This window comes from Mercenaria mercenaria, chromosome 9 (genome assembly GCF_021730395.1).
Source record: "Mercenaria mercenaria strain notata chromosome 9, MADL_Memer_1, whole genome shotgun sequence".
Taxonomy (NCBI): Eukaryota; Metazoa; Mollusca; class Bivalvia; order Venerida; family Veneridae; genus Mercenaria; species Mercenaria mercenaria.
Window position 1 is genome coordinate 13147797 of NC_069369.1, and position 12846 is coordinate 13160642.

At 34.4% G+C, this 12846-nt stretch overlaps 1 protein-coding gene across 1 annotated transcript in view; it reads right to left on the bottom strand.

The window, feature by feature from the left end:
* LOC128559402 (protein mono-ADP-ribosyltransferase PARP14-like) overlaps positions 1-12846 on the bottom strand; it is a 78383-nt gene that overhangs the window by 46939 nt on the left and 18598 nt on the right. The window contains exon 4 of the mRNA XM_053550832.1: positions 12085-12303. Within this exon, the coding sequence (XP_053406807.1) occupies positions 12085-12303 (219 nt within the window). The remainder of the gene's footprint in view (positions 1-12084; positions 12304-12846) is intronic.

Below are 12846 nucleotides of genomic sequence, written 5' to 3' on the forward strand. Positions count from 1 at the left end.
AAGGGCCTCTCTTCTTTATATAAATCTATTGCCCTAATAAATACAGATATGTAGGTGGACCTAAACATGTGAATATTATTTACTTTTTTTATATGTTATACATTAGACTATTATACATAATATCCATGAACTCTGTTTCTTTACTTAAGTTTGATTCAGTTATATGACATTTTAACGATTGAAATAAATTAATTTGCCCTTAAAATGTGATTTTCAACAATTTCCCTTTTAAGGACTTCATATTATTTTCCTGTGTTATGTATATTGAATGTGTATAAAATGTAATTGAATAAATTTTGTGTCAAGGGTTATAATTGGTTAAGGTAATGAATTATCATTTTTTAAATTGTTATAGATATATTCAATTGAAATAATTAAAAGGTAGTTCCCCTTTGGGGCCTCATGTTTTGGTCTATTCAAGCCAACAGATCGTATATGTAGTCCATTTCTGATCCAGAATACTTTATAATACTTAAATACAAACTTTCATGCTTTCTTCGTAAGAAACACCTTTCCACACGCAGTTTTGAAATTAAACTTACAGTAAAAACTGATTACCTCCCTTTTTAGTATGTATCTTGAGAAATAAGAGTATTTTGTAGTAAACTTTGTATATTTGTCAATACCAAATGGTTGTTTGTCTATGCTAGTAATATGTTATCCATGTTTAGATCATATGAAACATTACTTTATAGATAACGTTCAATTTAAAGGGGAAAAAATTCAAAACATTTTTACCTCCCTTCTTTAATTGATTTAAAAGGAGGTTCCAGGGCAGATATAGCGTGTCTCCTCCTCTTGTAGGATTTGGGATACCTCAAAGTAATTTCATGCAAAATTTGGTGCTTTCTTCACGAAGGGGAACATCTTTGCCATTTTTTGTTCCTTATCTTACTCGCTATTTAAGGTTTAATAAACATAAGACTGTGTCACTACTGTTGAAAAATGGTTTGACCCTGTTTCACTAACTTCAAAAACTTCAAAGAGCTCAAATAAATCAAATTACTTTTTCAGGTCATTATGCTGTCTGTACAAGGTACATACCATCAAGCGCATACCCGGTACCATGGGGCTGGACGGCAGTGTGTGGCAAATAGTGTTACAGCTATGATTCTTGCAAATGAAAAGTCTCCTGTGTTATTAGTCTGCCTATATATCGAAAAAAGAGGCCTAGAAATTGGCTTTGATGGCATTTTTTGTTAATGCCCGACAGCCATGTTCATTGTTAACTTTATAAAAATTGGAAACTTTTCAGGGGGGCTGTCGCCTTCTAAGGGTCATAGTAAGGTCACAGCACAAGGTCAAAGGTCAGTAAGTGCATTTTTTGTTATAAACTTCAAATATTTGCAATTTTTGCTACATTTTAATACAAACTTGTAATTTTTCGGTAATAATTATGAATCTCAGAAGTAAAATAAATTACTTCAAATAGATTTATTGCATTTGAGACTGGCAAAATTCAAAACGACTAAAGTTATTTCTATAGAATGAGCTTAAATTTTCGTACGTTCTAATATTTTGTTCATTTATGGAAGTTATCTTTCTCATGCTTTTAAATTGGTACTGTTTCCAGCAGTATAGGCCTAGACTGGATGCTGGGGAGGTAAATATGACGCCTGCCGTGGGCTCGGCTGGAAATAAGTTGTTCCATCCATTCCAGGTGGGGACTTTCGTCGACTACCCACGTTAAACAAGAAACTTTACTTTACTTTACTATAAAGACTAGAACAGTCAAACTTCGTTTGCTCGAATTCGGATTATCCAATTACTACTTTTGCTCGCTCGAACTCGGTGTCAGGTTTATATAATGTATACTTCACGTTGGCTTGTACTACTGTTATCTCGAACACATGTTGCTTGTCCTATCAAGCTCTAGCGAAAATAGTTTGACTGTACTAAACTGTTGACAGATCTAATGATTCATTCGGAGGCATAGAACTCAAGAACGCAAAAATAGCAAACTCGGTTTGATTACGTCTGTTTGTGAGATAAAATGAAATGTGAAAATTCTCTCAAGCATTATCTAAAACTGTCCATGCTGTCAATCAAAACTCTATTCCATTGGTTTACGCAAGTGCATCAGCATGAAAAATGGTCCTTTTCATATTTTTGAATCAGCTAAACAATTATTCCTTGCACATTGGCATTAGGCTATTATAAGAACTTGTAACCGCTATTCAAGTGTTTCAGTATCTACCATTTCGTAAATATTTGTTTATGTTGGTTCTTTAGATGTCATAACTTCCAAAAGGCTTGATAATTGTCAGTGAATTCGATAGTATATCGAATGTTATTAGTATGATCTTTATGACTGTGAATATAGGGGCAAAGCATGTTTGTTTTCCTGTTACAACACCTTTAGATTTCCAAGTGATTGTTTGGTGATAGAACCGTGTGGAGCAAACTTACCAATGTATCACGAAGGAATCTACTCATGATATAATATAAACAGTTGTGAGCTAATGCTATTGTAGCCTTAAACTTGTAAAAATAAATATATTTTCAGTTAAATTCAGTGCGGAATGTTAGAATGAACTACCCTTATATAGAAATAACTTCTTACCCTTATATATAAAAAATGAATAAACTCCATAACACTTCACAAGCTATAGACGGGTTAGCCTGACATAATTTATCAATCGGCATTATTTGTTTATTATAAATCCATCATTTTGAATTTCAAATATCTTCTTCATGCTCTTCTCATCCTGCAGGAAGTAATTTTTACGCATTTTATATCTCTTGGTAACTATCGAACCGCCATATTACATCATTTTGATTAGCTGAACCATCATATGTCAGTAATCATGAAAATATCAGAAGGTATAACTTCAATGTATCACTGAACGAGCCTGAATGTTACCATTATAAAAAATTCTAAAGCAATCTTCTGATGTTTTTATATCTTTAATTTACAATTTTATTTGTAAAACATCTGAATGACTAATGTTTCAGTGTCAAGACACAAGCTTTGTTTTCACAATTTTATCAAGGACATCCTGTCTGAAACCATGTGTCAGATCTGTAAATTGTTACGATCTGATTCGTTTTTCAACTTTGGTTTGAATAGGAAGTGAGAGTGTAGAAGCAAAGCCAAAGATAAAAAAGATCGAAACAGAAATAGCATGGTGAATTTTTAGGATTAAATGATGCAAATATCGCATTAAGAGCTTCGGTAATAGAAAATCTAGTTCTTGAAATGTGCTATTTAATTTGAAATATCTAAAATATGATGATAAGTGCCTGACTTATAGCAACAAAAGGAATATTACAGTAAATCAAGGGAATAGTGTATAGATTAACTAGTAGAAATCCTACAGATCTGTTCTGATTAGTTTATTACCGTACATGTACTGTGTAAACCTATGCTCTAACCAATATTTCAGTTATTCTATTTAACCATCGTCACGTGGACAAATTAACATAAACATATATCATATAATGACTCATCACCATATTTGAAATCATTTCTTTAGGGGCTGGAGAAGGATTCCATATAATATTATAAATGTTACTTGCAACATTATTTTAGTCATGTAACGGCGGTCAGTTAACTTAATCAGTGTTTCTGGAGTCTCTACAAGTAGTAGCCTTTTCCCTGCAAGTAACTGCCAACATCTCCAAATGATTCAGAAAGTGGAGGACAAAATCACTCCTGACAATGTGTCTATTATCAAATTGTCATGGAGAACATTCACCTCTCCCGGGGATTGAACTCACGACCCATAGATCTGCGCTCTACTGATTGAGCTAAAAATACTTGTTTGTATACATGACAGTAGAGTGATTTTAACTATTTACGTGAGAATTTCATATATTTATATGTAATTCATTTTCCGCTTTAGTCTTCTTCTTCAAAACCTATCATATTTTCTCTTTCGCACACATTTCTCAGAAGGTGTACACTATGTAAATATTCTTTTCATAGTTCAAAGCTTAAATTCAAGTTCTATTGCTGCCTGAAATGCAAGAAATGCATTGCAGTGTGATTTTGTAATCATTTGCTCAACAATTTTACTAACTGCACACCTGACTTTTGTTGTTTTTTTTTGACAGATTTGAATGAAAATTGGACACATTGTTTAATGACCAGTTGAATTAAATAAACATAACAACGATATCAATTGTTCGTACATTCGTTGTGCCATGACAGTTTAAATAAGGTACCCCCGTCCACCTACCAAAAAAAAAAAATGTCACTGAATGAATGCAACTTGGTGCTGGTCTGTATGCGGCAAGTACTGTCATCTGCGGGATTAAACAATTTTGTCATTAATTTGGTGTTATTAATGATGTCACAAACCTGATAAAAAAATAATATGTACATATTGAAAATATTAACAGACGTTCCATTACAACTAAACAGAGTTGAACATTCAGAATATGATAATTTTAATATCATTGAATTAATAGGATCAAAGTGTACTACTGTAATTTGGAATTTACTAATGTACCTTATTTTTACCCTTACAGTTAAACGAATTTCCATCAGGCTATGATCGTTTTTATGTTATATTATAATAGAATAATCATTTAACATTGTGTAAAACATTCATTCAAGTCTGTCAAAATTTGGCAATAAAGGGAAAAAACAGGTGTGGAGTTAGAAAAGTTCTTGAGTATATTGTTCATATACGCACCATTTTGCTACCTTTAATAACATAGAAGTCATTTTTAAAAGTTCAGTTTTGACCTTGACATGTCTGTTACCTTGAAATTACATTGAAATAACCCTTGGATACGACAGTTTCAAAAATATTTCTCTAGTTCATCCACATATAAAGATTAGCAAACATGTGAAGTAAAACACACTTTGCCATCGTATGCCACTTTTCCCAGATATATATTATTCTATATAATATTATATATATTATATATATATTTTATATAATTTCATCAGTTTTATTTACAAAATACAAAATGGCGTTGAGACACAATATTTAAACTAATTTAGATGGTATATGAAAATAAAACGAATGCATAGCGGCATAGTTTATTTGTAAATGCACTTATTTGACCTTTGACCCCATTGTACTGTAATTAGGAACCCTAGAAGGCGACAGCCCCTTTTAAATTTCATGTACGATCCTAAGGAACACTTTTATACTAATATCCGAGCATTAACAAAAAATGCCATCAGAAGTCACATTTTCTCAATATATTGGCAGACTATATGGAAATCAGATGACATAGATCACATTCTTGAAGTTGGTGATACTCTATACAGTAAAATAGCCCTGGACAAATATCTGCTAATATCTGAATTGCCGAATGATATTGATGGAAACTGTATCAAAGTTGTCAATACATGTAGTGGTTCAATGGGTACTGAGAAATCTAATGGTCCATTCCAGTGTATAGAGGATGCACTTGGTGTCATGGAAAAATTTGCCTTTCTCACTGTTGACTGTTACACAGTTGCAATTATGAAATTTCAAGATTACTGGGTCTTTGACTTTCACAGTAGAAGTAGCAGTGGCATGTCACATACTGATGGAGCTGCAGCTGTTACAAGGCATGACAATTTACAGCAGCTATGTTCATTTGTGAAAAACTTGTGTGGAAGCCTTTTTAAAGAGCCGCAAGAAATAATTTTTGAGGTCCCACATGTGACTTTGGATTCAGCAAACTTTTGTATATCACAAGATACCAAAAACTATGACTCATCTGCCAGTAGTGAGTTCAGTGGCTTCTCAGATCAAAGTGAAGGTGAAATTTCCTGTAAACTTTACATGGCACAAGAAATTCTAGATACTATTAATTCAGTTGAAGTTGAAACAAGCAGCAATGAATCAGATTCTAGTGACAATGTTCCGCTATCCGTTCTGCGGACAAAGTTTGCAAAATCTGATACTGATAAAGTCGTTTACTGATGACTTCTGTGACTCAGTTCTGATATTTGTAGCTCTGGAAGTGAGTACAAGTTCACTTCTGATGAAAGAAAACTTCTTCAGAATGAGATGTTAGATTCAGAAATGACTCTATCAGATGAAAATGCACCCAAATTAAAGAAAAAGAGGTTAAGGAAAGTAAAAAAAACGTGTTGCAAATAAAACTTTGAGAAACAGAACAAGTACACCTAAAGTTGTATCAAAAACTAATGTCATTGATAGAATGCATATCAAGAGAGATATTGTGGGTGATGGTAATATTGTAGGTAGAAATGTTTCTGCAAGTGATGATATTGTGGTAAATGGAGGTGTCACTGAAAATGTTGATATTAATAATACTGCATGTAATGATGTTGAAATAGATTGTGACAATATGGTGGTTAGAAATGGTGAGATAGAAAGATCTGAAGGTGGTGAATCTGTACAGGATGTGGGGGGAGTTTCTGATGGTCTGTTTGTTGACAGTCAAATTTCAGGAAGTAACGGTACTTTTGATATGAATGATTGTATTCGTAATACTGTGGAAGGTGATGAGGCTGATATTGATGAACAGGTTGTAGAAGGTTTAGTAGGTGCTTCTGGTAGAGAGACAGCTGACGGTATGGGAGATTGCATAAGAAGCAGTGAAAGACTAGTTAGTACTGATAATGTGATGAATGGAAGTCACACATTAGTTTGTGATGACACCATGGGCAGTACATGTAGTATAGTAGACAATGATATGATAGATAGTAATGTAACAGGAGATAGTTCTGTTGATAGTAATTTGAGCAGTAGGGATCATGGGTTAGAATATAGGGGTAGAAAACGTACACGCAATCCTGAAAAATGGAAGAGGTCAGTATTAAAAAGGTATAGAAGTACAGGGAGAGAATTTGTAAATGAAAAGGGAACTGAAAAACCTGCAAAATATGTAAAACCAGGGTGTGGGGTGACTTGTAGGTTTAAATGTCATTCTTTCATAAGCAGAGATGTTAGAGAAGATATATTCCACAAATTCTGGGGTTTAGGTGATATCACTCAGCAAAGACAGTTTATACTAAAGCACTCCGAACCAAAACAAAAAGCACATAAAACTGTATCAGGACAAAGTCGTCGTTCATATTCATTTAAGTATACACTGCCCTGTAATGAAACTCCAATCAGAGTTTGTAAAACATTTTTTCTGCACACTTTAAACATAACTGGCCAAATGGTGCAGACAGCCCTGAAAAAATCTGTAGATTCACTTCCTGGTGTGTGTGCATCTGATAAAAGAGGGAAGCACCATACAAAACCCAACAGAACCCCTGAAGATAAAGTGAATTACATTAAAAATCATATAGCTTCCTTTCCTACCATACCAAGCCACTACTGTAGAAAGGACTCAAAAAAAATGTATCTAAGTCCTGACCTCTCTGTTCCAAAAATGTATAATCTCTATTGTGAAAAGTGTGCTAAAGACAGCATACAGCAAGTTACACTGTCTGTGTATAGGTCAGTGTTTGATCACAATTTCAATCTTGCATTTTTCAAGCCAGTTAAAGACCAATGTGATGTATGTAGTTCATACAGAAATAATTCAGCTTCGTTTACTGAGAAAGAGAAATGTGAGTATGAGACTCATTTGAAAAATAAGATTGCTGCTAGGGAACATAAGGAGAAAGACAAACTGAAAGCCAAGTCGAACCAGCATGATAGTTATATTGCTTCATGTTTTGACTTACAAAAAGTTTTGACCACACCGAAAGGCTTCGAGTCTGCCCTATTTTACAAGCGTAGATTAAATACTTCTAACTTTAGTATCTATAATCTGGGGACAAGTGAAGCGCATTGTTATGTTTGGAACGAGTCTGTGTCTGGAAGGGGTACATGCGACATTTCAAGTTGTGTATTTAGTTATATTCAAGACATGGCAGAAAAGGGTAAAAAGAACTTTGTATTTTTTTCAGATAACTGTGGATCACAAAACAAAAATAAATATTACGTCTCCATGCTTTGGTATGCTCTGCAAAAATTCAATCTCACTTCAATTGAACATAAGTACCTTGAAAAGGGCCACACTTTTAATGAAAACGATGCAGTGCATGCTGCAATTGAAACAGCAAGTCGTCATGTCTCTGTGTACACTCCATCTCAGTGGGCAGCCATCATAAGAACAGCAAGGCCTAAAAATCCATATAAAGTTAAAGAGATGGATATTTTCAAACAGCAAGAGCTTTGAAAAATTTTGACCTTGACACAGACAGAGAGAAGGTTTACTGGTCTGAAGTGAGAAGGTTTTCTTTAAATATCAATGCTCCAAATACTGTTATGATACAGTATGACTATGATGGACCTGTCCATTTCCTTAATCTGGCCCATCGTTTGCGCAGAGTAAATGTTACTGAAAACCCCAATAACATAGCTTTAGACAGGTTGAATGCAGATCAGCCAAATATTTCTTGGCAGAAATACCATGATTTGCTATCCCTTTGCAGGAGCGGTATTATACCAAAAGTCCATCACTTGTTCTATATGCTTCTTCCTTATGACAAAAGTGCACTAAATGAAAATGTTTAAAACTGTTTCTAGAAAGTGTTTTGATCTGTGCAATGAATGTTGCTTTTCAGTGCACTTTACATTTCAGACAGTCTTTTCTGTTAACACTTAGTGTTACATTTTTAGAGTTTGAATAGTTCGTTGTTTTTTAGCTTGACTATTTGAAAACTATCGTGACAAAAGTGCACAAAATGAAAAGTTTAATTTTGATCTGTGCAATGAATGTTGCTTTTTTCAGACAGTCTTTTCTCTTAACAGTAATCTGTTAGTGTTAAATTTTTAAAATTTGAATAGTTCGTTGTTTTTTTTTAGCTCAACTATTTAAAGAATAATCTACCTATTCTACTTACCCTAATTCGAATAGTCGAGCACTGACTGTCGTATGGACAGCTCCGTTTGTTTTTTGTTTTTTTTTCAAATGAAAAGGTAAATGCATGAAATGTATATTAAAAGACACCTAGTTTGTTGTGTTTAATGTATTTGTGGAATTGCTTTATCATGCAAAATTTTACCAATTATTGAATGAAATGCAATGTAAGTTTAAATTATGTTAAAATTGTAAGAAAATTGCTACTAATATGTTGTAAGGTCTAACCTGTACTAACGGTAATAACCTGTACTAACGGTCACCTCCAATCAGCAGTCATTTTATAACTTTTACTAATTTAGCTTGGTACTTAATTTTCTATTGTGAGTAGGGATATATTTGCAAGAATTTTTTTAGTGGCCTCAGTTATTTGTAAAATCTTAACACTTGTGAATAATATTCTGTTATTTTGCTTGCTAGAATGCTCAAGTGGTGGAGGGGGTGGGGGGTGGAGGGGGAGACAGCTTGGTCAGAAGTAAAAAATAAGCAGAATTTGTAACTAAAGTCATATAAATTGGAACTGTTACAGTTCTTAAATTTATTATAAAACATGGGTGTCGGGGGCTCCAGGTTCCACTTTTCCTATTGGACTGCTTAAATTTATTATTTTACTCATAAGACAAGAGTCTGCATGACTTAAAATATATTGCAGAAGTATTCAAACTGGAGTTAGAATAATTCTGCACTACAAAATAATTTGGTTTCAACATTTTTTTAATGCAAAACTATTCTAACTTGAGATATAATAGTCTTGCATAAAAAATCAGCTTAAGTAGTGTATGTTTTTGGTGCAAAACTATGCTATGTTTAAAAATGTGTATAAAATCAAAATAAATGAACTAATTGAAAAACTGAAAAGTGTTTGGTATTAATTTAGCCTTTTAAGATATACAGATGATAAAAGACAATTTCCATGGCCAAATCCAAAAATACAACGCAATTTTTTTCACTTCCTGAATAATTTCTGAAAATCAAGTTAGAATAGTCTTGCGCCGAGCCCTCGAGTTACTGTGCATATATAAAAACCCACAGTTGTTTTCATATTGAATTGTTTTGGCTGATTATAAAAATGTTATCATATATATTATTTATAGTAACAACAAAGGGAAATTAATCTTAAAAAAAAAATCTATATAAGTCCACAAGAAAGTCTTTACAAGGTAGAGATAGGTCAAAATGCACCTAAAAATTGGATGTAACATGCATGTTGTACCACAGAAAAGAGGTCTCGATTTTTCTCTAACGCCAGTAATAAAGAAGTTACAATAAAATCTATTTAGTAATAACAAAGGGACGTTATTTTTCAAAAAACAAGGGTGCCTCATGGTGGTGAACATTTGGTCCAAGTTACATCAAAATCCCTCCATGTATGAAGAAGAAATGCTCCGTACAAAGTCATTCTTGAATTTGACCTTTGACCTCTAAATATGACATTGACCTTAGACCTAGGGAACTGGTTCTTGTGCACGACAATCCGTCTTATGTTGGTGAACATTTGTGCCAAGTTACATCACAATCCCTCCATGCATGAAGAAGAAATGCTCCAGACAAAGTCATTCTTGTGTCTGACCTTTGGTCTCTAAATGTGACCTTGACATTAGACCTCGAGCATGGATTTTGCGCATGACATGTTGTCTCATCCAGGGGAATATTTGTGCCAACTGATATCTAAATCCTGTTATGCATGACAAAGTTATAGACCGGACAGGAAAAAATCCTCTTGACCTTTGATCTCAAAGTGTGACCTTAACCTTTAAGCTAGGGTACTGGGTATTGCACATGACACGTCGTCTCATCATGGGGAACATTTATGCCAAGTAATATTGTAATCCCTTGATGGATGACAGAGTTCTGGATCGGACAGGAAAAAACCTTATTGACCTTTGACCTCCAATTGTGACCTTGACCTTTGAGCTAAGGGTCTGGGCTTTGCGCATGACATGTTGTCTCATCATGGGGAACATTTGTGCCAAGTAATATTAAAATCCCTTCATGGATGGCAGTTATGGACGGGATAGGAAAAAAACTCTGTTGATCTTTGACCTCCGATTGTGACCTTGACCTCTGAGCTAGGGGTCCGGGATTTGCGCATGACACGTAGTCTCATCATGGAGAACATTTGTGTCAGGTGATGTTAAAATCCCTTAATGAATGTCAGAGTTATGGACCTGACACGAAACAACCCCTGTTCATGCTATGTTAACATTTGACTGCTATGTGTGCCCTTGACCTTTGAGCTAGGAGTCTGAAAGTTGTGCATGACACATCGTCTTATTATGAAGTACATTTGTGCCAAGTAATATTAAAATCCCTTCATGGATGGGAGAGTTATGGACCGGACAGGAAAAAAGCCCTGTTGACCTTTGACCTCAAATTGTGACCTTGATCTTTAAGCTAGGCGTCCAGGTTTTGCGCATGACATGTCGTCTCATCATGGGGAACATTTTTGCCGAGTAATATTAAAATCCCTTAATGGATGGGAGAGTTATGGACCGGACAGGAAAAAAGCCCTGTTGACCTTTGACCTCCAATTGTGACCTTGACCTTTGAGCTAGGGTCCGGGTTTTGCGCACGACATGTCGTCTCATCAAGGGGAACATTTGTGCCAAGTAATATTAAAATCCCTTCATGGATGACAAGAGTTATGGACCGGACACGAAATTGCGGACGGAATGACGGAAAAGCGCATTCCTATAGTTCCCGAAACTGGTTTTCAACCAGTAGGGGACTAAAAATAAGCCATAAAAACTCGATCATCTCATGTGCCGGACACCTGTGTGTAAAAGTCTTTAATTGTGTACGACGTTATATTTGATGATGTCACAATGATATGGCTATGACGTCATTGCTTCTTACTCGAGTTAACATTATTTTCATTGACTGTATTAAGACCAGTTTTGTAATGACTACACTGACGAGATATGAAAACGCTACAAACATATGCATGAATATATTTTGTACTTAAAAAAGGATCGACTTGAAAAGTTCAACTCATACACATCTCGATACTCTGTAGATCTACCCTTTGAGTTTAATTTGCGGTCTTTTATGCTGATTAAATTTTAACACAATGGGCATAGAGTATCGAGATATGTATTTGTTGAACATTTCAAGATGATGCCTGTTGTAGTACAAAATATCTTCAGGCACATGTTTGTTGCGTTTTCATATCTCGTCAGTGCATAGATATAAATATAGATTTATTAAAATACTATTTCAGAACTTCAGTTTAAAGTGAAACAGTAAATATTTTACAGCGCTTACATAGCTTATATCCTTTATTATTCGCACAGAATAAGTACTAACCTGAACTAATAGTTGACATCACGATGGATTCAAGTTGTTTACTTTCTGCCATCCTCAAACAACTTGCGATTGTACGTCTCAGATCGTCTGAACACTGCAGCAAGCGATCCTTTGTTATTGGTTTGTAGTCTGACCAACGTGGACCAACTGCATGTATAACATACTTGAAGTCCAGATTTCCGGCAGTAGTGCACACTACAGCAGACACTTTTAGAGGACCTGATAAAATCATCAAACACTGTAAAAATAGGCCTAAAATTTGCCTGTATAAATGTAAAGAAGAGATAATGTTGCTAGGTATTTTACTTCTTTACCAGTAACTGTTGTTTCCTTTGGAATCAAAGGTGACCTTAAAAAGCCTACATCACATATGACAATTATTTAAATACTGCAACTTGTAGACAAACATTTTGATTTCCGTTTATTGTTATTCATTAAATCTGATTCAATAGGCCTATTATAGGGTGGTTTGGTTTCTTTTGTGATACTTGGAGCGTGACCGTTATAACCTGTGCTCGTGTTGTATTTCGTATCATACAAATTACAAAATATATTTTATATATAATGCAAACACATTGTCGAAACAAATTCATAAAAAGTCTTTTTCTTCCCATCCAAACTTTTTACCATTTTAAACGTCAATCTTTTACAAGAGGGCCATGATTGCTCTAGATCGCTCACAGGCCTTACGCTAAAAGCTTGCTTGAACAGCTTTTTAAATGGTCAAACAAGGAAATTACCTGTGAAATTATTTTGAAATAG